This window comes from Musca domestica, unplaced genomic scaffold (genome assembly GCF_030504385.1).
Source record: "Musca domestica strain aabys unplaced genomic scaffold, Musca_domestica.polishedcontigs.V.1.1 4, whole genome shotgun sequence".
Taxonomy (NCBI): domain Eukaryota; kingdom Metazoa; phylum Arthropoda; class Insecta; order Diptera; family Muscidae; genus Musca; species Musca domestica.
Window position 1 is genome coordinate 11,906,089 of NW_026712328.1, and position 26,018 is coordinate 11,932,106.

The following is a 26,018-nucleotide window of genomic DNA, read 5'->3' on the forward strand; positions in this document are numbered from 1 at the left end:
CGGATATAATTGAAGTTATGTCTTGGTTTGTGTAATTATTTGTATGTTCATATGTAAAGTTTATTGCAATTGTCACCAATTTGTTGTCTTAAAACTTCCTCAAACAGCCTTTTTATTAGGGTGGAATAACAATTGGTTTAAGTTTCATGGGTTAAATTTTGTAACAACCCGCTTTTCAACATTCTTGGCATAACGTTATTGGTTGCCGCGTCCAATTGCCTCTCCTATGTAAAGCCAAACGTAGGTTGGGTAGGAGTTAAAAATTGTATGGCGTATATTTGGATATTAAATAAACCATTTGTATTTTATCCAGTAAACCCCTGTACACCAAAATGAAACTATAACAACGTAATGACTTACGTTAGCTCGTTTCGCAAGAATGAATCCCACCGTGAAATAATGTACTTCATAGTGAATTGTCATGCGTTTGAATCTTAACTTATTTTCAACGCGTTGCACTGTGAAATAAAGCCGATCAAATTTTCCAACGTTCGCCCTGCCTTATTTAAAAATGTAAATATTTTGTATGGTAGTACAAATTATTTTCATATGAATGTGGCAATGTGTAAAGTACATACATGTTGACATTTGTAGAACACTGTGCAAAAAACTTTTTTCAAATAATTGCCAATTCACTTAAACACAAGAAAGTTTTTTATATAAAAGGTTAAAAAACAAGAGTTATTGTTAGTACCTTTTGTTCAACGCGTCAAACACTAACTGAAGCCTAATTTGAAAATAAAAATGTTGAAAAACGGTATATTAAAAACGAATTTTGTTTTATTCAGCTGTTTACTTCTTTGTGAAATAGTAAGAGCTGTTCCTAAATTTGAAGCCAGTAATAAAAAGTAAGTGAGAAAACTGCATAATGTCCTAATTCAGCCGTAGTGAAAGGATATTGCACACATTAGTGTTGGCCGACTGTAAAGTGACGCTGAATAACAATACATAGTATGTGTATATACAGGGTGGGATGAAAAAAAACTGCAACAAAGTCTAACGCCATAACTTTTACATTTTTTTAAATTTTATTGAATGAAAGCAAAAAAATTCGGAAATAACATAACATTTGAGGAAAAGTTTAGATTTGTTCGAATTTGTCACCATCGGCACCTTGCTTTCCAAAATACTCCAGACACAATATTCCAACAGATTGGTATCCGGAGATTTTGGTGGCCATTGTGCGCTGGAAATGAAGCTAGGAACCTTATTTTGTAATCATTCTTGGGTGGCGCGTGCTGAGTCCTGTTGGAATGTCCAAGGTCTGCGGCCAAAATGTTTGCGTGCCCAAGGCTTTAATACACCCTCCAGAGTATTTTGCTATAATATTCGGCATTTATTCTGATGATACGTCGATTAATACGAGCGGAGAGCGTCCGTCTGTCTGTTGAAATCACGATACAGCCCACATTATTTGACGTAGAGCGCCAAAATTTAGAAGAGCAATTTGTATTGTGTCTCGGATGGTTGGTATTGAAAATGATCGGTCCTTTTTCCATGTTTATCCATTTTCATGATTTATTCCACATTTTTTACGGATTTGTCTGAAAATTGGTATTTGTAGGTCATAACGGATCCCAGTTCATGTGGCGAGACATTGCATGTATAGGTCCACGCTTTGGTGTAGCCCCCATATAACGGTACCTCCCGATATTCGGTATTTTGATGATTTTTGCCACATTTTTTCATATATATATATATATATATATATATATATATATATATATATATATATATATATATATATATATATATATATATATATATATATATCATATATATATATATATATATATATATATATATATATATATATATATATATATATATATATATATATATATATATATATATATATATATATATATATATCATATATATATATATATATATATATATATATATATATATATATATATATATATATATATATATATATATATATATATATTGTTGTTTGTTGGTAATGGAATCAGTTGAAAACGGCTGGACCGATTTGCATAATATTTTACAAACGTTCGTCATACCCCGAGTTAGGTTTTTAAAGAAAAAAATATTGACCGCGTCTACTTTTACGCCCACTATCTTGATTTATGTAAAATCTTTATCTCTTTATATTTGCCAGATAATAAAGATATCGGTTTGAAAATTATTACACGAGATACAGTTGACTTATATATATGTATATATATATATATATATATATATATATATATATATATATATATATATATATATATATATATATATATATATAAGGAAATTGTGTTAGTTACTACGCTTATAACTCAAGAACCGCTGATCTGATTTTAACGATTTCCACAAATTCGGATTTGTCTCTTGGCAGAAAAGGATAAAATCCAAAAAAATCGCGTAAAAATGTGAAATTTTCGAATTTTCATTTTGACTTTTGAAGTGTACAATAGTAATGTTTTATTTTGCATGATTTTTTTTTCCTATTTTGACTTACTATTTCGGAATGTACATTTGTAGTGTTTTTTTTTTAATTCTAATATGATGTGTAGTCTTTTTGGGTAGTAGAAAGCGGCGAAAATTATGGAGTGGCGGAACTGAATACATGATGTCAAAATAAAATTACTAAAAAATCAACAAAGATCATATTGCACTGCAAAAACTCTAAAATAGGGAAAAACTGAGAACATTTTTTCAATGGAAGCAAATTTCAAAATAATAGAAAGGACCAAACTTCGTAAGGACCTTTAAATATTGGCTCTAAAAACCAGCGAACAAGTTGAAGATTTTTTTTTCAATTTGTTTATTAGTTACTATGCTTATAACTCAAGAACGTTTTGACGGATTTTCACAATTCATACAACTCCAAAATGGAATCTTGCAAAACAAATTGCGCAAAATATGCCAATAAAAATATAAAAGAAAAAATCCTTTTGGCGTGAAATTTTTTCAATTTAAAAACTATATAGAATTGTACATTTTTTATTGTTTTGAATTCTGAATGAATAATATCAAAAATGAAATAGTACGCAATAAGATGTTAAATGGCGATCTTTCATGTCTGAAATTGGCATTTAGCGTTCAACTCCAGGATCTACATCGTGCTTCAGCTGGAAGATGCGAACACATTTAAATAAACAAAAATAACCGACAAAACGTTATGGGGCTCATTTCAAAACGTGGACCCACCTACTTCTATCAAATGACAATAATCCGTTCAATGAGAACTCAATATGCAAAATTCATTGCGACTGCAATCAGTGAAATACCGAATATAAAGGGAAAAGGATTTCTATTCTTTCAGAAATTCTTCCTAAACTTTCACGATACCTTAAATCACTTTTGCAGGTCATGATATGGGCCATAACCCCCGGATAAGGATACAAACCGATTTCAAGTATATCTTACAATTTAACCATATTTTCATACTATTTTTGGCAAATGTTGGTAATTTGGGAAGAAACCATCCATGCAAAAACTGATCATCATATGATTTAAGGAACCGGACATTTGTTTAATCGTCTTTGAATTATACTATGATAAATGATAAGGAAATTATGGGGTCTCCAACGCGCAATTTCAATGACAAATAATTCATATTACTTTGAAAACAAGTAAAAAAAATTAAGTTCGGCCGGGCAGAATTATTACTATCATCCATCTGAGGGTAAAGGAAACATTTTTATATAAAAGTATATAAATTCAAGCGTGTGTCACTTTAAACTTGATATACCAGTAAGACTGTTTGGATAATGCAGTTAACTTATCAAAAAACCATAAAGTGAATGAGGCCGTTATATGGGACCATACCAAAACGGGAACCTCTGTGGACAATTTTAAACTTCAAGGATTGTCACCTTCTAAAATACCAAATTTGAAACAATTATATGCGTAAATGTGTGGACTATCAACATACCCAATATAGGTAGGTATCGTTGTATGTGTTAGACAAATCCGAGAAGAAATGTGGCAAAAATCATCAAAATACCGAATTTCGAGAGATACCGTTATATGGGGACTATACCAAAACGTGAACCGATAGATCATTTTCCATACCAACCATCCTATACACATTACAAATTTTTCAGCTAAATTTTGACGCTATACGTCAAATAATGTGGGCTGTATCGTAATTTAAACAAACAGACATACAGACGGACAAATCGACTTAGAGTTTTATGCTGATTATGAATATATATGCATATTTAATGGGGTCTATGACGAATATTTAGTGATGTTACAAATTGAATGAAAAGTTAATATACCCTCCTTTCCAAGGTGGATGATATAATAGCATTAAATGCTAAAATTACGGGCCGGCAACGCGGACCGGGCCAGGTAGTAAATAAATAAAACAAAATCAAAAATTTAAAAAAACTTAATTACAATAAGTAATACTTTCATGCGTAAACAAACAAAAAGCTCTATCTACCAACGCGTGAACATGCCAGGAATAGCTGACCATGAGAAAAGCAGGAACATGACAAATTTAGTCTTAATAGCAAAAGCCAAGCGAGCAGGAAACAGTCTTTTTAAGTTGGGTGGCATTTCTGTTGCATATTATGTAAAATTGTCCGAAAATATATATAGGAGCTATATCCAAATCTGAACCGATTTGAAAAATTTATTTTTGTACCAAATTCAGTCACTCAAGCCGAATTTCCTTGGAATCGGACATACGTATCGTGTTTGGTGCATCAAATATGTGAAATCTGGACCGATTTCAATATAAATTGACAAATTTATTTTCTGATCAAAATCCCGCCACACATCATAAATTTCATTGGAATCGAACATGTACCAAATTCAGTCACTCAAGCCGAATTTCCTTGGAATTGGACATACGTATCGTGTTTGGTGCATCAAATATGTGAAATCTGAACCGATTTCAATATAAATTGACAAATTTATTTTCTGATCAAAACCCCGCCACACATTATAAATTTCATTGGAATCGAACATACATATCGTGTTCGGTGCATCAAATAAACGAAATCGGCCAGAAATATATTGGGTATAGCTCAAATTTGAACCGATTTCAATATAAATTTACAAATTTATTTTTGTTTCAAATTCAATTACACAGTGCAAATTTGGAGAGTGCATCTGTAATCGATCAATATGTGCACATAAAATCTAAATTTTTGAGAGGTACCTCCGATTCTTATGTTATATCTCCATTTCCAAGTGGAATTTCATAAATTTATATAGCCTATGTTACATTCAGGCGATGTTGTAGTATACTTGGAAATTTTCAGGAAAATCTGTTCAGCGGGTTTCGAATCCATAAATTAAAACAACTAAACTTTCTGCCTAAACCGAAATTTATTATCATGTATCAACTGGAAAAATGTCCACCTTTTTTAACTTATAGTGAAATTTGATGAAGAATATTTTTGAAGTCAATATTCAAAAATTATGCCTTGCAAAAACTCACATAAAGTACGAGTTTAACCCTAAAATGTGCTTTTAGTATACACCTTTAGACATTTGATGTATTCTGTGATATAGTAGAATTTTTTGTTTTTAACAAATACATTTATAGAATATGACTACGTTTAAAGGGAGCTTTGTTGGCTCGCTTGAGTGTATGTCCAAATTATCCAGGTATTAAATATTGCCGATGAAACTATGTATCATTTGTAAGAAATCTGCACGCAAAAAACAGTAAGGAAAGACCCTACACAACTGTTCATATTTAGTAGAGCTACCCCTAACAAATATTTGTTTTTATGGGGAATTCATAAGAATTATATCATAGGAATTATGATCATTTTGAAATGCGTATTATGGCTTAAAAGAAGTTATAATTTAAAGCAGAAATGAATTATTATATGGCAGGTATATTCTCCTCTAAATCGATGAATCTAAACCGATATATACCAAAATCCTTCCTAGTTCATATTGAAATTTTAAGGCACAATAAACCTTAAATCGTAGATATGTATAATATATATTCAAATCTGAACCGATACAAATTTAGCAGAGTTATTTCTATGATGTATATGATAGCTGGCAACAAAGATCGTTTTTGTGATGGCATTTTACGCGTATGAGCGACTTAAATACTAAATCGGATAAAACATACATATGGGACCTATAGCTATATAAAACAAATTTCACCAAATTAGATAAATTTTTGTTTGCCAAAACCATTTAATTAATAAACTTGAAATATATATATTTTTATACATCTTTACTCGATTTCAAGTTTCCCCGGATATCGTTATAGTAATATATATGAGAGTTATAGCTATATCTGAACCGATTTCAACCAAATTTGACATTCTTGTTCCTAGTCCCAATTTGTTCGTATATTCCAAATTTCATCCAATATGGAATAGTATTATACATTCGGTGCACACCAAAAACAAATCGGACGAAGAAATACATGGGAACTATATCTAAATTTTGACCGATTTTCTCCAATTTCAATAGGGTTTATCCTTGGGCCAAATAGCTGATTTTCGGAAAATTTCATCTCGATCAGACAACAAATGTTTGTTACAAAAATACTTGGACAGACGAACGGACGGATATGCATAAATCGACTCAGAATGTGATTCTATGCAGATCATCAAAAGGATATATGGGTCTATCTCGTTTCCCTTCTATGTTACAAACAAATGCACTTAGACATAATACCCTTACCACAGTGTAGTGTAGGGCACAAAATGTTGTTGAATAAAACTGCTAAAATAATCAAAATACCGAATATAGGGGGGTACCGTTATATGGAGGCTATGTAAAGACGTGGACCTGTATGAGCAATTTCCTGTCATAAGATTGGTACTACATCTTATGACTTTGGGAACTTCAAATTTGAAACGTTTTCGTGAAAATTGTGACACAAATCATAACAAAACGAAAATCTGGCGGTACAGTTATATGGGCAGTATATCAAAACTTAGACCTATATTGACAGTTCTATGTATGTATGTTTCTTACATAATGGGAACACAATTGTGACAAAAACACAAAAAAATACCTTAAATCTGTCGGTACAACCATGGCTCAATAAGAAAGGTTGCTTAACTTCAAAGAAACTAGAAAATTGCAACTCCGTGCTGGAGTCTTATAGTGTCAAATAGACTTTTAAATATGGATCAAACGGTCAATGAAGCCGTCACACGCTGCCCGAATGTTGCTTTGCGGTATTTTGGCCCATTCTCGGCGAAGCGCTTGCTTGAGGTGATCGACACTTTGGTATTTTTTAGTGCCAACCTTGCTTTCCAAAATACTCCAGACACAATAGTCCAACGGATTGGTACCCGGAGATTTTGGTGGGCATTGTGCGCTGGAAATGAAGCGAGGAACCATATTTTGTAACCACTTTCCGCCAAGCGAAGCAGCTCTTTTGAGTCTATTTTCTGTTCTTTCTGTTGTGTCAATGGCTCAAAATTTTAACAGATGTCTGCTTAGAAATGACAGCTATCTGAAGTTGGTTGCAATTTTTTCATCTCACCCTGTTCATTAAAAAACCATTGAGAAAACTAATAATTGGTCTCATCTTTGTCTTCCTAAACGTATATAAGTGAACTTTCAAGTATACACCGTCACAAGAAATACCCAAAGGCGTAACCACAAAGCCATACATTTACAGGAGAAACAAAAAAACATAATAAAATGAAAACTGATTTATAAAATAACATCATAACAAACGTAATTTTGGAGAAAAAAAAGTTTTTCTGAAGTTATGTGTGTTACGTCTTTTGTATGTTTATTTTTCCTGAAATGCAAAAATGCTTTAAACACATATTTGGGTATATATTTAAAGAAAGTAGTGTAAATGGAAAATTATAATCAATGTACGTCTGTGTGATCTAAATTTGTTGGGTTCAATTCCCAGTCGTAACACAGATATTTCAATGTACCACAATTATGTGAACGGTCTATAAAATCTATCATTCTAATTATTTATATTTTCATTATATCAGGCGATATTTCAAACATCATATGTTATATGCTACATTTATTGTTAAATTAAAGTCTAGATTTAATTCATCTTGCATTGCCTTCCGAATAAATGGTTTTGTTCGTTTATCATATTGTTTTCCATACAAGATTTTTATTCTTTTTTGTTGTCCTTGAGAGGTCTACTCAGGTCTTAAGGTTTCATCTTTGCTTTTATTAAATTTGTGAAATTAGCCAAACGTGGTCATGTTGAAATTAAAACAAAAATATATACCAATACCAATGGTTGATCACTACTACAGTCCAGTCAAAATAGACATAAAACGACGTGAAATTCAAAAGATTTCCACAAAGCTGAATTTTGGTATGGAGATCAAAAATCTCCATAAATACCATGCCATGCAAAACAGTTATCCTAGGTCAAAGATCACCAGTTGTTATTTTTCGAAATTTTACGAAAACGGTAAGATTTGTAAAAAATATTGTTTGAACAAAAGTTTTAAATCTTGAAATTTCCTAAGAAAAAGTCTTGACGACTTCCTTCCTTATTGTTACCATTTCCAAGATATCACCATTCTACGAGTCACACTATACATAATATGTACATAATTCCCAGACACCTGTGAAGTAAAGCATTTGGAGCATTTTTAAACTGGTTGCTCTATAGCCATCCATTGTTCCAACCCAATTGTTTAGACAATTGCCCATTAAGCCCATTAAGTTATTATTGGGTTAAAGATTTTTTAGACATCCCGAGATATTTTAATCAAATTCATTCAAATACTCTTGAAAATCGGCTTCAACAGTCGATTTCTTTTTTCTATGACTTAGTCATTAAACTCCATAATAAAATTACATGAATCTTCTTCTATTGTCCGCAGCTGCAACTTTAACATCCGCAACTTACAATTGCAAAATATAGTATTGAAGATATTTTCCGGGCTTCTATTAATTTTTTTTGTTTTTGCACACATGGTATTTATGGGGACTTTTGTAATTAATTGTAAACTCAAAATTCAGCTTTGTGTGCATTTTTGCACTTTGAGATGCCTATTTTGAATGGACTTATTATTGGTTAACTTTCAAATGATGTGGGTTACGCCTTTTGTGTTTTATGGAAATTACGGTACGCTGTTACGCCTTTTGGCTTTTCTTACATACAGTCCCTATTTTTGAACGTAGAAGATTGAAATCTTACAGGAGCGCGTATTTTAACTTTATATATCAGATTCAATCATAAAACGAATTTTGACTTTTGTGAGTTACGCCTTTGGGCATTTCTGGTGAAGATATATTCTGTTTTCCTTTTCTTCTTGTCTAATATTTTGACATTTTCCCAAACATGTTACAAAAGTGCGTTAAATATTGTTTTCAATGTTTAATTTAATTTTGTCTTTTTATGCTTTTTATACCCTCCACCATACTATGGAGGGTATATTAATTTTGTCATTCCGTTTGTAACTTCTCGAAATACTCATGTCAGACCCAACAAAGTATATATATTCTTAATCAGCGTAAAATTTTAAGACGATTTAGCCATGTCCGTCTGTCTGTCTGTCTGTCCGTCTGTCTGTTGTAATCACGCTATATTTCGAACAAATTGAGATAGAAGGCTAAAATTTTGCACACATGTATATTTTTCCAGAAGGCAGATTAAGTTCGTAAATGGGCCATGTAGGTCCAAGTTATCATATAGCCCCCATATAACTGTACCTCCGATATTCGGTATTTTGATGATTTTAGTGACATTATTCACCGGAATTGTTTCAAATTTGGCATATGAAGTTCGTAATGGATACTACAGCCTAAGACAGAAAATTACCTGTGCAGATCCACGTCTTCGTATAGCCCCCATATAACGGTACCCCCCGGTATTCGGTATTTTGATGATTTTAGCGACATTATTTACCGGAATTGTTTCAAATTTCGCATGTGAAGTTCGTAATGGATACTTCAGCCCATGCCAGACCAAATTGTCTGTGCAGGTCCACGTCTTTGTATAGCCGCCACATAACGGTACCCCCTATATTCAATATTTTGATGATTTTAGCTACATTATAAACAGATTTTTCTTCAAGTTTCGCATTTAAATATTGTAATAACTTAGGACAAAAGTTGCCTATGTAGGTCGTCGTATAGGCATACGGTATTTTTAAGATTTTAACAGAATGTTTAACGGATTTTATTTTTTGTTTTTTTTTGGAAATTGCCAAATTTGTACCAAATGGTGGAGGGTATTAAAAGTTCGGTCCGGCGAAATTATAGCTTTTTTACTTGTTTAGTTTTAAGTTTGTGAATTTTGGTAGATACGGCAACCAATTTTGCATTACCATCGCCAATTAGCGTATCTTCAAAAAATGGCACACATAAATAAAAAGGCTAACAAGTACCAATATATTACACAAAATTCAAGCTAAGGAAGCTTATGCTTCCTGATATCGACAGATAACATACAATTGCAGTGAGTTCAGTATTCCTAAATGCATTTTAAGTTGTGCAAAAATCCGTAAAAAATGGCGTTTCTGTGTATTTATACCCTGTTTGTAACATGGAGAACGAGATAGACCCATAGTTACTTTTGAGAATCTTCATAGAATCACTTTCTGAGACGATTTATGCATGTCAGTCAGTCCGTCTGTCCGTCCATGTATTTTTGTGAACAAAATGCAGGTCGCATTTATTATTGGAAGATATGAAAATTTTCAAACAACATTTGTTTCGCCCAAGGACGACCCCATTGAAATTGGTGATAATCGGATCAGAATTAGATATAGCTGCCAGATATCTTCAAACGATTTCGGGTTAATTGTGACGAATGACCGATTTGAGGCTTTCAGTCCCTCACATGCATAATATGCACTCCACAAGAATGATATTTGGTATATATATTTGGACTAATGTGTCTGGAGTATTTTGGAAAGCAAGGTTGGCACTAAAAATACCAAAGTGTCGATCACCTTAAGCAGGCGCTTTGACGGAAATGGGCCAAAATACCACAGAGCAACATTCGTACAGCGTGTGACAGTTTCATTCCATAATTCGAGCCAAAGGTGACGAATTATTCCTATTTTAAAATTTGATGCTAGAAATTTAAAAAAAATATATAAATAAGGTCGTTTGACTTTGTTGCAGTTTTTTTATCTCACCTTGATATAGGGCTCAGAAATGCCTTTGTCAAATTTTATCGAGAACGGCAAAAATGTGGATATAGCTCCCATATATCCTTAATCCGATTTCAGGTTCATTGTGCAAATAATGGCTAATATCAGCCCAAGTTTAGGCGAATCCTCTCGAAGTGATATCCTACACTATATAGCAATGTTATTTGGTATAAAAAATAAAATGTCTACGTCAAATTTAGTGAAAATCGATTCAGATTTGGATATGACTCCCATATGTATATTAGTTCCCTCTGAAACCAAACTATAACTGCTCTAAAGCCAAATGTTGATAGGTGGTATGATCTGCTTCAAATAAATTCTTTTTTTACAGGAGCTCCATAAATATGCATAGTGGTGTAGAGTATCACATGCATTTTAATGCATAAACAATCTATGAATATTGCTTCTTAAACAAAATTTTCTTTAGTGTTATGATATATTAATCAACAGTTTTAGTGGTTAAACTTTTTATAATCTAATCAAGGCAACCGATGATTTACAAACAACAAAATTACTTAATATATATAAAGTAGCTAACAATAAATATAAACAAGATAGTGGCAAATTCGAGCACACTCAGAAACATCTTTAACCAGCATTTTCAGCTTAATTTTATAGTGAAACGCTATTGTTTCGGGTCTGTCAATATGTTCATTGCTTTCAATTTTTTCAGATTAGAAAACAATGTGGCTGAGTGGGATCGATCTTACCAAAAAGAAAACAAGTCATTGGAATTTGATGATGACAGTGCTTCCACAAAAGACCGTTTACAGCGACTTGGATACACAACTGGATATGGTACACTTAATGTAAGATAATATTTTTATATTTGTTTTTAAGACATGTTTAGCTTGTTCTTCATTGCTAATATACATCTTGTGCAACAGCAAAAGAGGTGGAAAAAGGTGGCGGCTTTTGCGCGAATTCGTTGAAATCTGAGTAATCACAGTAACTGGTAACTGGTTAAAGGCCAAATTGTAATTTTTTGTAATGTGTAATAATTTTTTTTTTTTAAATATGATTATATTTATTATAAAACAAGTAAGTGAAGGCTATAGCCGTGTTGGGCCGACCATGTGATACCCTACAACACTACAATATGTTAAAAGCTCCCTTATGTCCAAATCCATTTTTTTTGAAGATTTCGCTTTTGAATTTAATTTTTAATTTTTGAAGATTTCGCTTTAGTCACGGAGCACTACCCAGATTACCCTTAGCATTTTCACCAGGGACATTTACGCACTCCGTCGTGCTGTTAGTTGTTGTGGTTCATTTTATGGCTAAATATAATCCAATGGTCATCCAAAATGCTAGAACTCTTCCCTTTCCTTAAATCTCTTCTCTGGCTAGTCGATTGGCTTCAGTTGCGTGATCAGGATTTTTATACCCTACACCACAAGGTGGTCAGGGTATTATGTCTTTGTGCATTTGTTTGTAACAGTCAAAAGGAAACGAGATAGACCCATAGTTCTTTTTGATGATCTGCATAGAATCACTTTCTGAGTTGATTTATGCACGTCAGTCCGTCTGTCCGTCCGTCCGTCTTTCCATGTATTCGTGTGAACAAAATGCAGGTCGCATTTATTATCCGATTGAGATGAAATTTTCCAAACAAGGACGAACCCTATTGAAATTGGAGATAATCGGTAAAAATTTAGATATAGCTCCCATATATATCTTCGACCGATTTGGCTTTTATTGTGCACCAAACGTGTAATATCAGCCCGAATAGTATGGAATATTGCACATACAACCAAATTTGGCCTGAAAATAAGTATGCCAAATTTGATCGAAATCGGTTCAGATATAGCTATAGCTCCCATATATATTGTTCATCCGATTTGTTATTTTTGTCCTCCACAGCCGTAATATGAACTCTGTAACAACAATATTTAGGGAAATATATCAAATACAGCTCAGAAATACCTTTGCTAAATTTTATCGAGATCGGTTCAGATTTAGATATAGCTCCCATATATAACTTCGTCCGATTTACTTTTTATTGTGCACCAAACGTCTAATATTTGTCCAAATGGGATGGAATTTGACACATACGACCGAATTGAGTCTAGAAGGTAGTATGCCAAATTTGGTGAAGATCGGTTCAGATATAGCTATAGCTCCCATATATATTGTTCATCCGATTTGTTGTATTTGTTACACACAGCCGTAATATGCACTCAGGGAAATATATCAAATACAGCTCAGAAATATCTTTGCTAAATTTTATCGAGATCGGTTCAGATTTGGATATAGCTCCCATATATATCTTTATCTGATTTCAAATTAATTTTGCACCAAATGGACAATACAAGTCCGAATTTAAAAGATACAAATTCTTCGGCATATTTAGTCCTTTGAATTTTAAATTATAATTATAATCATAGGGTGTATGATTGAATTCACTCATAAAAACTTTTAATTGTTATTTGGAGCTCAACTAAATTAGCAAAGTGGTGTAGGGTATCATAAAATCGGCCCGCCCGACTTTAGGACTTTCTTTACTGTTTTTTTTTTTTCTGTTTTTGGTTCATTTAAACCCCTAAATATTTTTCGATCACGTCCAAAAGCCAAATTTTGACTCATCTATATAATTTGCTTGTCTACGATATTTGGCTATATTCGTCAACGAAATCAGAATAATAAAGTCATAAGTTCGCCTTTTGTGCATTTCGGGTATCGCCTGTAAGTAATGCTGCCATTTTTTCACACAAAAGTAGAGGTCCATTCTTTCGCTGTCCTAAACTCTAACTTCATGCAAGATTTCGTGTCCTTTGGTTTCTATTTGTGACTTTTATAACGGCTGCGAAATCAGGAACATTTTTATTAGTTGGTCCATTTCAAGCCCTAAATATATTGCAGACATCTTTGAAAACAATACGCCTAGCCCTTCTGAGCCTAACACTTGTGAACAATTTTGTGAGGATCGGACGATAATTGCAATCTGTATATAATAACTCCAACCTGTGTTGTAAGGTGAAAAAATATTACATAATATACACTTCAATATTATAAGTCAAATTGAAAAAATAGCATGCGATAAAAAATATGAAAAAATTAAAAAATGTCACAAAATACTAGAAAATCTACATTAACATCATTATTGGCATCTTTTTATGCCTTCTTTTAGATTTTATTCTTTTGTGCCAGGAGGGCATTCTGAATTGACAACATTTGTCAAAATCGGTCCAGCCATTTTTGCGATATAAGCAATCTAACATCCCATTCCTTTGTATATACACATTGTATATATTTCGCTATATATACCCGACATATTTACTATCGGCATCTACGCAACGACCAGAATTGACCTGTTCGTCTGTTTATGACTTTGCCGGGATTAAAAATATTCGCGGTTTAATGGAAGTTTTGACTTTTATTTAACAGAAATGTTATGGTCTTATTCACCCACTAAATATAACCCGATGACCATCACGATTGGAAGGCATCATTAAGATCTAGCCCCATGCTAACTTTCGCGACAACTACAAAATTATGAAATTTGTCAGTATTTGGTCCATTTCAACCCCTAAATATTATGCGATCATCTCCAAAAGCAATAGGGTTCTATATACTTTCCTATGTGGGAAACCAATATTTCGAGGTGTTACATAATTTTTGGCCCAATCAAACTTATAATACCCTCAACACATAGTGTTGTAGGGTATAAATAGGTATTTATTATTCGGAGGTTGACAACAGCCTTTATGAAACTATAAAATCAATTACTGCAGTGTTATTTTATAATTCTTTAATCATTAGCGAACTCGAACTTTAAAGGCAATACAAATTATTTTGGAAGATAGAAGGCTAAGGCCTTTCTGTTTAGCCCGGTTTTAGTTTTATTGAAATTAGTAATGAAGAAATAAATTAAATTTTCCCGCAAACACTTTTTGAAACAGTTTAAGATGTTTCCTTCTAATTTCTACAAAAATGTTTATATCTCTGGTGACTTTATGAAAAGGCACTTGTCAGGCATTCTCAGTCCATTACAGATTGTGTGCAACGTTGTTGTCTTTACACAATAAAATTTATTTCATATTTGCATGCATTTTTTGGCTTGAAAGGAATTTTGCCCCAAAAAATAATTTTATTGGTTAGACAATAATTATATCAAAGTCAGACAGACTGGTTCAAATTCCTTCTCAGTTAGGTTTCTTAAAAGCCTGTTAATGGTAGGTATACATAGGAGTTCCGCCATGAGGTGTACCTTACCTTGAAGGTGTATAAGGATTGAATGACAACATTGAAGATTCCTTGGACATATTTTTGTGGTAGACCCGGAAAAAGCTGGCGTTATATGAAGAAAATTTATTTACTTATATGAAGAAAATTTAGTTTGAAGTTTTTATTCAGCTATCGGTAGTAATTTCTAAATAGAATGAACATCTATCATCGGTCAATTAAAGTGCTTTAAAGGGCCTAATCATATTTCCAACCACTTTGTTGTACTTTAATCTATAAAGAAACATATATAAAAACCAATTATCACAATTACAGGTTGAGATAAAAAAACAGCAACAAAGTCAATCGCCATAATTTTTACATTTTTTTTTTTAATTTTATTGAGTGACAGCAAAAAATGTCGGAAATAGCATCACATTTTAGAATAAGTTTAGATTTGTTCGAATTGGTCACCTTTGGCACGAATTATGGTCTTCAAACGCCCAATGAAACCGTCACAGGCTGCCCGAATGTTGTTCTGCGGTATTTTGGCTCATTCCCGACGAAGCGCTTGCTTGAGGTGATCGACACTTTGGTATTTTTTAGTGCCAACCATGCTTTCCAAAATACTCCCGACACAATAGTCCAACGGATTGGTATCTGGAGATTTTGGAGGCCATTGTGCGCTGGAAATGAAGCGAGGAACCTCATTTTGCAACCATTCTTGGGTGGCGCGTGCGGTGGTGCTGCGTCCTGTTGGAATATCCAATGTCTGCGGCCAAAATGTTTGCGTGCCCAAGGTTTTAATACACCCTCCAGAATAATTTCGCGATAATATTCGGGATTTATTCTGATGCCACGGTCGACCGAAGGTGCACATTTTAAGCTGACCTCTTTGGCAATTAAACACGATCATTTTTTTTGGTTAACAAACTGCTGGACTACGAATGTGTTCTTATCGGAGAAAACCAAATTCGGCAGTTCACAACTTTCGGCCAAGTGAAGCAACTCTTTAGCTCTTTTGAGTTTATTTTCTTTCTGTTGCGGTGTAAGTTCTTGCACTTTTTGGAATTTCTATGGCTTTACCCCGAGCACATTTTTCAATATTTTCCGAATGGAAAATTGCGATATGTTCAGCTCACGAGCCATTTTTCGGCCACTGCGATGCGGGTTTCGATCAAATTGCTTCTTTACCCTTCGACTTTCCGTCCACTTCCTTGACGTCGGGCTACGCTACCAGTATCACGGAAACAAGCGATGGTACGAGGCACAAAAGATCTATTCTGTATCTATTTTGTACGCTTGTAAACAATATAATGAGCTGTCTCTGGAATAATTTTAACAGCTGTCGGACGAGTGGCTTGGAAATGACAGCAGTCTGAAGTTGGTTGCAGTTTTTTCATCGTCCCCTGCATTTGTATAATTAAGTCTTAACAACATTATCTAATCAAATGGGTTGTAATTTTTAATTCGCTACGTTTAGAAGACCATGCTGGGAGGTAGTTATTATACCCTCCACCTTGGAAGGAGGGTATATTAACTTTGTCATTCCGTTTGTAACATCCCTAAATATTCGTCGTAGACCCCACAAAGTATATATATTCATAATCAGCATAAAATTCTAAGTCGATTTAACCATGTCCGTCTGTCTGTCTGTCCGTCTGTCTGTCTGTCTGTTGAAATCACGATGCCGCTCACATTATTTGACGTAGAGCGTCAAACTTTGGCAGAACAATTTGTATTGTGTCTAGGATGGTTGGTATTGAAAATGAGATATATCGGTCCACGTTTTGGTATAGTCCCCATATAACGGTACCTCCCGATATTCAGTATTTTGATGATTTATGCCACATTTTTCACGGATTTGTCTGAAAATTGGTATTTGTAGGTCATAACGGATCCCAGTTCGTGTGGCGAGACATTGCATGTATAGGTCCACGCTTTGGTATAGGCCCCATATAAAGGTACCTCCCGATGTTCGCTACTTTGATTATTTTATCCACGTTTTTCCACGGATTTGGCTAAACATTAGTTTTTGTTGGTCATAATGGGTCCTAGCTCCGATGGGGAAATATTATATGCATAGGTCTAGGTTTCCGTATAGCTCCCATATAGCGGTCCTCCCGATATTCGGTATTTTGGTCATTATATCCACATTTTTAACAGATTTGATAGATGACAATCCTTCAAGTATAAAAATGTCTATAGAGGTTCCCGTTATAACGGCCTCACTCACTTTATGGTTTTGATAAGATTAACTGTATTATGCAAAAGTTCTTAATAGTATATGAAGTTAAAATGTAAAGTAATGAATTCAGATACTTTTATATAAAAATGTTTCCTTTACCTTAAGGTGGAGGGTATTAAAAGTTCGGTCCGGCCGAACTTAATATTTTCTTACTTGTTTTTTCCTGATTATTAAGGGTATAAAGAGACAGCACAACTTAAATCCTCTTTTATGCCTCCACTATAAGTTGGGTGTATAGTTTCGTCGTCAGTTTGTAGCGCCAAATAAATAATAAATTTTTGATCGTAGTAGACTTTACAATATAGTAAACTATGTCCGCCTGCCTGCTCACCCGTCTGTTGAATTCATGAAAGAAGGCGCAATATTTCAGATAGATTTTTAACTTTCCGTCCGAAATTGGCCCCTTCATTTTGTATCTTTTGTAACTTATCCCGAATGTATACATATATTGTAACGACACAAATTCCTCTGGTTGCTGGGGTTAGCTCACCGGGGGCTAGGGTCTGCCACAGAAATTTAGATAAGTGACCGAGAGAGTAATAACACAAATTATTTGGATTTTAAGCCAATTCTCAATTGATTTATTTAGGATTGTTTGAGGATCTTAGGTGACAGTTATATTCTATGTCTATAAATAAGAACTGCAAGCGGGTTTCCAATTATCGCGGTGACCTGGCTAAGTACACCGTAGGGCTTCAATCAGGGCTTCGGCGATGTCCTCTGCGTGTGCGGAGACCTGGCTAAGTACTCCTAAATATATATTATCCAAGAAGACCTGGATCAGTACTTCTACCTTGGCGATTTCCTTGTGGCATTCGCTGGAGACCTGGGTAGTTAATTTTGGGCGAAACGGTAAGGGAATTCAATACAATCCCGGGCCTATGCGCGTGGTCCCACGGGTTACGGACACCTCAGAGGGTTAAACAGGGGAAATAGGCTACTTGGACCCAAGGGTTACGGACACCTCAAAGGGTTAAACAGGGGAAATAGGCTACTTGGACCCAAGGGTTACGAACACCTCAGAGGGTTAAACACGGGATATAGGCTTCTTGGACCCAAGGGTTACGGACACCTCAAAGGGTTAAGCGCGTGGACCCAAGGGTTACGAACACCTCAGAGGGTTAAATACGGGATGTTGGCTGTAGAACCCAAGGGTTACGGACACCTCAGAGGGTTAAGCGCGTGGACCCAAGGGTAACGGACACCTCAGAGGGTTAAACACGGGATATAGACATCTTGGACCCAAGGGTTACGGACACCTCAAAGGGTTAAGCGCGTGGTCCCAGGGGTTGCGAACACCTCAGAGATCAAAACACGAGGTACTGGCTGTAGGACCCAAGGGTTACGAACACCTCATAGGGTTAAGCGCGTGGACCCAAGGGTTACGAACACCTCAGAGGGTTAAACACGGGATATAGGCTGTAGAACCCAAGGGTTACGGACACCTCAAAGGGTTAAGCGCGTGGACCCAAGGGTTACGAACACCTCAGAGGGTTAAACACGGGATATAGACTTCTTGGACCCAAGGGATACGGACACCTGAAAGGGTTCAGCGCGTGGACCCAGGGGTTGCGAACACCTCAGAGGTCAAAACACGAGGTACTGGCTGTAGGACCCAAGGGCTACGAACACCTCATAGGGTTAAGCGCGTGGACCCAGGGGTTACGAACACCTCAGAGGTCAAAACACGAGGTACTGGCTGTAGGACCCAAGGGTTACGAACACCTCATAGGGCTAAACGCGTGGACCCAGGGTTACGGACACCTCAAAAGTTCTTGGGAAACTATAGCACCACTCTGACTCACCTCAATATTCCGGTCTTGATGCTATGTAAATATTTCTCTTGGAGTTCGCGTACTTGACACCTGTTGCCTTCACTTCACTGGTTCACTTACTGATCCCCCATCCGTCAATCACTTTCCCTTTTATACTATCGTCATTGATTCTGTCCTGTAACAAGCAGCAACGCCTTAGCACCTAGCGTCACAAGACATGTTGTTATTATTTTCCCATCAGCCACGCACTCTATTCTAATTCGCAGGGTTTTTTGTTGCTACATGTTTTTCTCCAATCAGCAACGCATTCAATTCTGCTACGCATGCTTGTTGTTGCCGCTTGTTTTGCTCGTCGACGAAATGCATTGACCTAACGGTATGTTGTTTTGATGTCACCAAACGTATAAACAACAATGAGGGGCACTGAATCAGGCAGGGAAATATTTAACGAGGGCAGATAATTATGTTGGGAATTCATTTATTAATTTATATTTTTTTTATATTCTAATTCATTTTTATTTAAAATTCATAACAATTGACAGTAAATAAATTCAACAGATAATAACAATAACGTAACATTTGTGGGACGAAAACGAGTGCAACGACTTTCGCCATCACAATATTCATGAAAATTTTTGGAAAATCGATTAATCTGCCTCCATGCGTCTGTCCATCCTCCACATAAAATATTAATACATGGCACAATGTTTACGTTATGTCTTTGAAACATTACACAGATCTTCATATAAATCCTAGGATGGTCGATATTAAAAGTAGATTATATCGGCCCTCGTTTAGGCATAGTGTCATCTCCTTACATATGCCATAATTTGATTTAAAGCTTTCAATATTGGTAAATCTCATTCGGAAATAATCTTTAATACTTGTACACTATCATCCACTATACTCTTAGATTTATACCATTTGTATTGTTATCTTCATCACAAAACATTCATTTATATTTTTTCTATAAAATAGGCCCTCGTCTTGATATAAGCTCCAAATAGCTGTGTCGACCGTTATTGCTTTGAAATCTTTGTGATATTTTCCATATGAAGTGACTATCGTTTTTTATTTTCAAATATAATTACATATTAAGATAGAAAAAATTGTTTAACAAATTTATGTGCCTTTGCTAGATCAGATGTTGAAATGCTAGGTCAAAATCCTAGTCACCTTTTCCCAATAGTACCAAAAAAGGGCATCATTTCGTATTAAGTTGCAATGTGAACTAATTTATTTTCTTCATTGTTTATTCAGAATTCAAAACAAATGAATATTGTATGCCAAATTGAGCAATGTATGCACTATAAAAAATTACCAAAAAATATTTTTTATTCACAATTTTATTGGCATATTTTATATATTTTATAAAATAATATATATTATATATAAAATAATATATTTTATAAAATAATTTTATAATTTATAATATGACTCTGCGCCAAAAATATATTGTTGTATAGAACAACTTTGAAATGTCATTGTGTATTTATTTTGTATAAACCATATTTTTTAGAACTATCCGGCTACTACGGGTTTGGCAGCTTACAATCCTATCAAACTAGACTTGGGAGGAGTCGTTTTGGGCACACTTGTTGGAATCGGAGCCATTATCATAATCCCAAAGCTTTTAAGTGCTTTCCATGGTGGTTATGGAGGCTATGGGCGAAGTAAGTAGTAATGACATTTAACACTAGCAAAATCATGGCATGAACTCTTTCAGGTGAAAACTACAACGATGTATCGCAACTAACAAGCTTCGTTAATAAAATAGATGATGTTTTAGGTCAAAACAACATTGACTCCGCTAGTTGTATGCAACGAGCTGTATGTAGTTACGTGCGATCTACCGAATATAATATACATAAAGGATTAGGTGATAAAATGGACGAGTTTGTTCATATTTTAACGGAGTAAGTATTGTATGTAAAGGAATCTTACCTCATTACAATGAGGGCACTCAAAATCTTTTTTAAGATCAATTTTCGCTTATTTACACCATTTTTATACCATCCTTCATAGTTTGTAGCTCCTCGAAATCGCAAATGGCTCAGTTTGGTCTACGGTTTTGCTTCAACTTTGCAAAACCTAACTTTGCATCAGTGCTAGGTCAGGTCGAAAATGGACAATGTCTGTCCACTCCATCAAGTACCTCCACCAAAATGGGGTCAATATTTTGAATAATTTTAAATCTTATAAAATGTAATGTAAGGGTCCGATTGTCTTCAAATTTCACACATCACAATATGTTTATTAACCCAAGGTCTGGTTTGAAGAAGGAATATATCGGTCCACTCCTTTTGGTTCCTCCCTCACAAAGTGTCAAAATTTTGAATAACTCAAAAACAATCATAAAATCCGCAATAAGCAACCGTTTCTCTTCATATTTCACATATCCCATTATTTCTACTAACATAAGATCTGCTGTGAAGATGGGATATATCGGTCCATTCCTCCTGGTCCTTATACCTCCCCCATTGGCCCATGCCTTCGGAATATACACCATAGAGCGTCAACAATTTGAATAATCGTAACAGAAGTCAAAATATATTTAAATCATTGAACATTGACTGAGGGTATACATCTGTCGGCAAAACCGTCTGATACGTTTGAATTTGTTATACCCTACAACACTATGTGTTGGGGGTATTATAAGTTTGATTGGGCCAAAAATTATGTAACACCTCGAAATATTGGTTTAGAATGGAGGTGGGGCTAGGGTCAGAATAGAACCCTATTTCTTTTGGAGATGATCGCATAATATTTAGGTGTTGAAATGGACCAAAAACTGAAAAAAATCCTGGTTTTGCAGTTGCTCTACAGGTCGCAATTATAAACCAATCGAAGCGGAAGTTAGCATGGGGCTAGAGCTTAGGGCTGGGCAGAAGCCTTCCAATTTTGGTGGTCATCGGGTAATATTTAGTGGGTGAAATAGGCCACAACATTTGTGTTAAATAAAAGTCAACTTTTCCATTAAACCGCGAATATTTTTTATCTCGGCGAAATCACAAATAGACGAACAGGTCAATTCTGACCGTTACATAGATGGCGATAGTAAATATATCGGATATATATAACGAAATATATACAATGTCTATATAAAAAGGAAGGGTATGTTAACTAGAATGCTTATATCTCAAGAATGGCTGGACCGATTTTGACAAATTTTGTCAATTCAGAATGCCCTCTTGACATAAAAGCATAAAATCTAAAAAATCGCAGAAGAAATGCCATTAATGGTGTTAGTATAGATTTTGTAATATTTTGTGACATTTTTTTATTTTGTCATATTTTTTATCGCATGCGATTTTTTCAATTTGACTTATAATATTTTGTAATATTTTTTCACCTTACAACACAGGTAGGGGTTATTACATACAGATTGCAAATATCGTCCGATCCTCACGAAATTTTTCAAAAGAATATTGTTGGGCTCAGAATGGCTAGGCCTATTGTTTTCAAAGACGTCCGCAATATATTAAGGGTTGAAATGGACCAACAACTAATAATTTTCCTCATTTTGCAGCCGTTAAAAAGGTCACAAATAGAAACCAGAGGACACGACATCTCGCATTAAGTAGGAGTTTAGGACAGCGGGTACAATGGACCTCTAATTTTGTGTGAAAAAATACCAGCATTACTTACAGGCGATATCCGAAATATACCAAAGGCGAACTCCTGGCTTTTTTATGCCGATTTCGTTGAGGAATATAGCCAAATATCGTAGACAAGCAATTCATATAGATAAGTCTAAATATAGAGATACAGAGGGGCCTCTCACACAATTGAAGCCAATCGACACCTGAGGAAAGAGTTAAGGACAGGGAAGAATTCTAGCATTTTGGATGACCATTGGATTATATTTAGCTGTAAAATCGACTACAACAACTAACAGCACGTCGGAGTGCACAAATATTGAGCAAATCACCAGGGACATTCCAAATCCTAATTTCAAAAGAATGCTAATTTCAAAAATTTCCAAATTTCAAAAGCGAAATCTTCCAATATGGATTTGGACAAAATTGGGCTTCTAACATATTGTAGTGTTGTAGGGTATTTATTTTGTAAATGGTAAAACTAAAGTCATATTTGATTTGATAGATAATTAATTTGATCCTTCCGGTAAACGAATATGGTTGCGTATACGCTTGAACATTGCTGGGAATATGAAATGGGTTTTAACTCCTGAATCCTCACATTGTCTACGTCCAAGTTTTCCAATAGCCCACATATAACGGCACCTTCAGATATTCGGTATTTTGGTCATTTAAGTCACACATTCCCAATTTGATATTAAGAGTTTGAAAAGTATTGTTTCTGTTGTGTCACCACATTTTCTACCTCGATATAACTTTACTTTCAGATATTCGAAATTTTGACGTTTAAAATTAAGTATTTATGGTTAGTAATGGCATAGACAAATGAAGATATAGACAACGAAAAGTAAGTTTTGTCTTTTTTCCAGGTGGCTCTCATCATGTTTTGCATAGTCAACATGCTGATTTACGCGTTCAACCCACTCGACTTCGAAAACACATTTTATCGTTGTTCAAGAATTTCACTTGATTATTCCGGAATTTTTCGATGCGATGGTGAAAAATACGTAATATATTTCATTATTATGGAAAAATTTTCAACTGACAAATATCCTACAGTTTTTGTTATTTTTAACATTTAACAATTGAGTGACTTCAATATTCTCACTCAAACCCCTAAAACGATATTGACGACATCTGCTGATCCGATGTTTTCGAAGATAAACGGTGAGAGCATTTCGTTGTCTATATTTTAATTTGTCTATGGTAATGGGTTGTACCAAAAGTGTCAGAACATTATATGTATTGGTCCATTGTTTCCTATAGCGCCCATATAACGGTATCGCCTAATATGCGGTGTTTTTGTGATTAAAACTTCTAAAATAAAAACCAAAATAGGTTCATGTATTGCTTTAGCGCCCATATAACTTTTATTTATTAATGTTTTCATTAGGGTATTAAATGTTCGTTCTGACCCAACTATGTTTTTTCTTGTTCTAAAATAAAATCTAAAAGTGTCTATATTTCTTTTTTTTTAGAAATTCGCTTTTGGATTATCTGTTGGATAATACGGCCATCAAAGAAGCTCTCGACCATGGAAGGAACTTGAATTCTAAGCCGTGTGAAGACATCTACATCAACTGTCCAGTTAATTCTGAAACAATGACGAAAATGTTAAACAAATTTCTACCAAAAACGAGGAACACTCACCCATCAGAATCTAATTAAAAGTGTCGTAGCCTTAATTTGACAATTACTCTGGCATCAAAATCTTAAATTAATGAAATTAATAACGATAACGTTCTTCAATATAAAATAATATGAAAAAATTATTTAACAATCATTTATGTATACATATGCAAAGCAATCTGGAAGCATTTTTCGAATCGAATTAGAGTAAAAAATATATACATACTGGCTGACTCGGCCCGTCGTTTTATTTTATAATGTTCATTTCTGAGTTTTATTTTGATTTATACGCATACGATATTTCTGTTTGGAAGACCTATACTTTGCTCAAAAATTATGGCCTGCAAATTGTATCCAATCTAAAATTATTGTATACTTTAAATCATTTCTGTCAAAGGAAATATAGTTTAGGTAAATTAATGTAATATAAACTTCTTGTACTCCCAAGATGATTAGTATTAAAGTTTCCCCCATGGTGCTATAAGTTAATGAAAGTCATTGTGAATTTCCTAGACACATTTCTAACCGAATGAGATAAAATGTATTATTTATGACTCCCAATGAGTGGAATAGTTCTTCTCAAAAATTAGTCTATGTAGGTCAAGTTTGGAGAGATTTCATTCTTCATATAGGTTAACTTTTTGTTGAAACTTCAACGACACAACTCAATTATTAATACGTAAAATTTTAAATTTTCAATTTTGGTGGTCATTGTGCGCTGGAAATGAAGCGAGAAACCTCATTTTTTAACCATTCTTGAGTGGCGCGAGCTGAGTGCAATGGCGCTGAGTCTTGTTGGAATTTCCAAGGTCTGCGGCCAAAATGTTTGCATGCCCAAGGCTTTAATACACAATCCAGAATATATTCGCTATAATATTCGTCATTTATTCTGAGGTGCACATTTTTCGATCAAGTTGCTTCTTTATTTTTCGAAACATTTCTGCTGATATTGCTCCTTTCTTCCGTCCACTTCCTTGACGTCGGGCTACGCTACCAGTATCACGGTAACGACATATTTACATTGTCAACTATCAAAATGAGTTTATGAGTCAGTCGTCGTTGAGCATTGACCGAGAGCGGACGCATCTAAGGAGCGTAGAGCATATTACATTTTAAACTTTGTATTTATTCCCAGAATTACTTTTATTTTTAAATAAAAACCATCTTGACAGAATCAGAAGTGGGATAAGAACAGAAATCTACAAGGAATTTCATCATTTTGGATAAGAATTGCAGAAAAATACTCAAAGAGCTGAGAAACTAAGGCGTCAAAGTGATGTAGTAGTGAAGAGCTCAATGCAAAGCAACAACGACGACCAAAGGAGAAACCACGCAAAGGCACCTAAACTCAAAAGTTCGAGTGAGTTTAGTGAGAGTGTGTAACGTGCTCAAAGAGAGCAAAGGAGAAAGCATCAATCAAAGGAGAATGTACAAAGGTATACTCAAAAGTGTGAGTGAGTAGGACAACGATAGTACATCAAGGAGATTGAAAGCAAGACATAAAGAGGGGAACCCCGAAGAAGAAGTTTAAAAAGGGAAAAGTTAACGTATATTT

The 26,018-nt window shown here is 34.5% G+C and overlaps 1 protein-coding gene across 1 annotated transcript; it reads left to right on the forward strand.

Moving 5' to 3' along the window:
- Window positions 1-710: 710 nt before the first annotated feature.
- LOC101894629 (uncharacterized) lies at window positions 711-24,688 on the forward strand. The gene is made up of 5 exons (XM_020039659.2): window positions 711-848; window positions 11,722-11,857; window positions 20,755-20,908; window positions 20,962-21,151; window positions 24,313-24,688. Exons 1-5 carry the CDS (start codon window positions 745-747, stop codon window positions 24,500-24,502), a joined length of 774 nt encoding a protein of 257 aa, XP_019895218.1. The 5' UTR covers window positions 711-744; the 3' UTR covers window positions 24,503-24,688.
- Window positions 24,689-26,018: the final 1,330 nt, after the last annotated feature.

What these genes read in the sequence shown, in the direction of transcription:
- LOC101894629 (XM_020039659.2), top strand. Translation starts at nt 745, where the DNA reads ATGTTGAAAAACGGTATATTAAAAACGAATTTTGTTTTATTCAGCTGT. An exon ending in TTTGAAGCCAGTAATAAAAA is followed by an intron (nt 849 to 11,721) that starts GTAAGTGAGAAA and finishes CAATTTTTTCAG; the next exon opens with ATTAGAAAACAATGTGGCTG. An exon ending in TTATGGAGGCTATGGGCGAA is followed by an intron (nt 20,909 to 20,961) that starts GTAAGTAGTAAT and finishes GAACTCTTTCAG; the next exon opens with GTGAAAACTACAACGATGTA.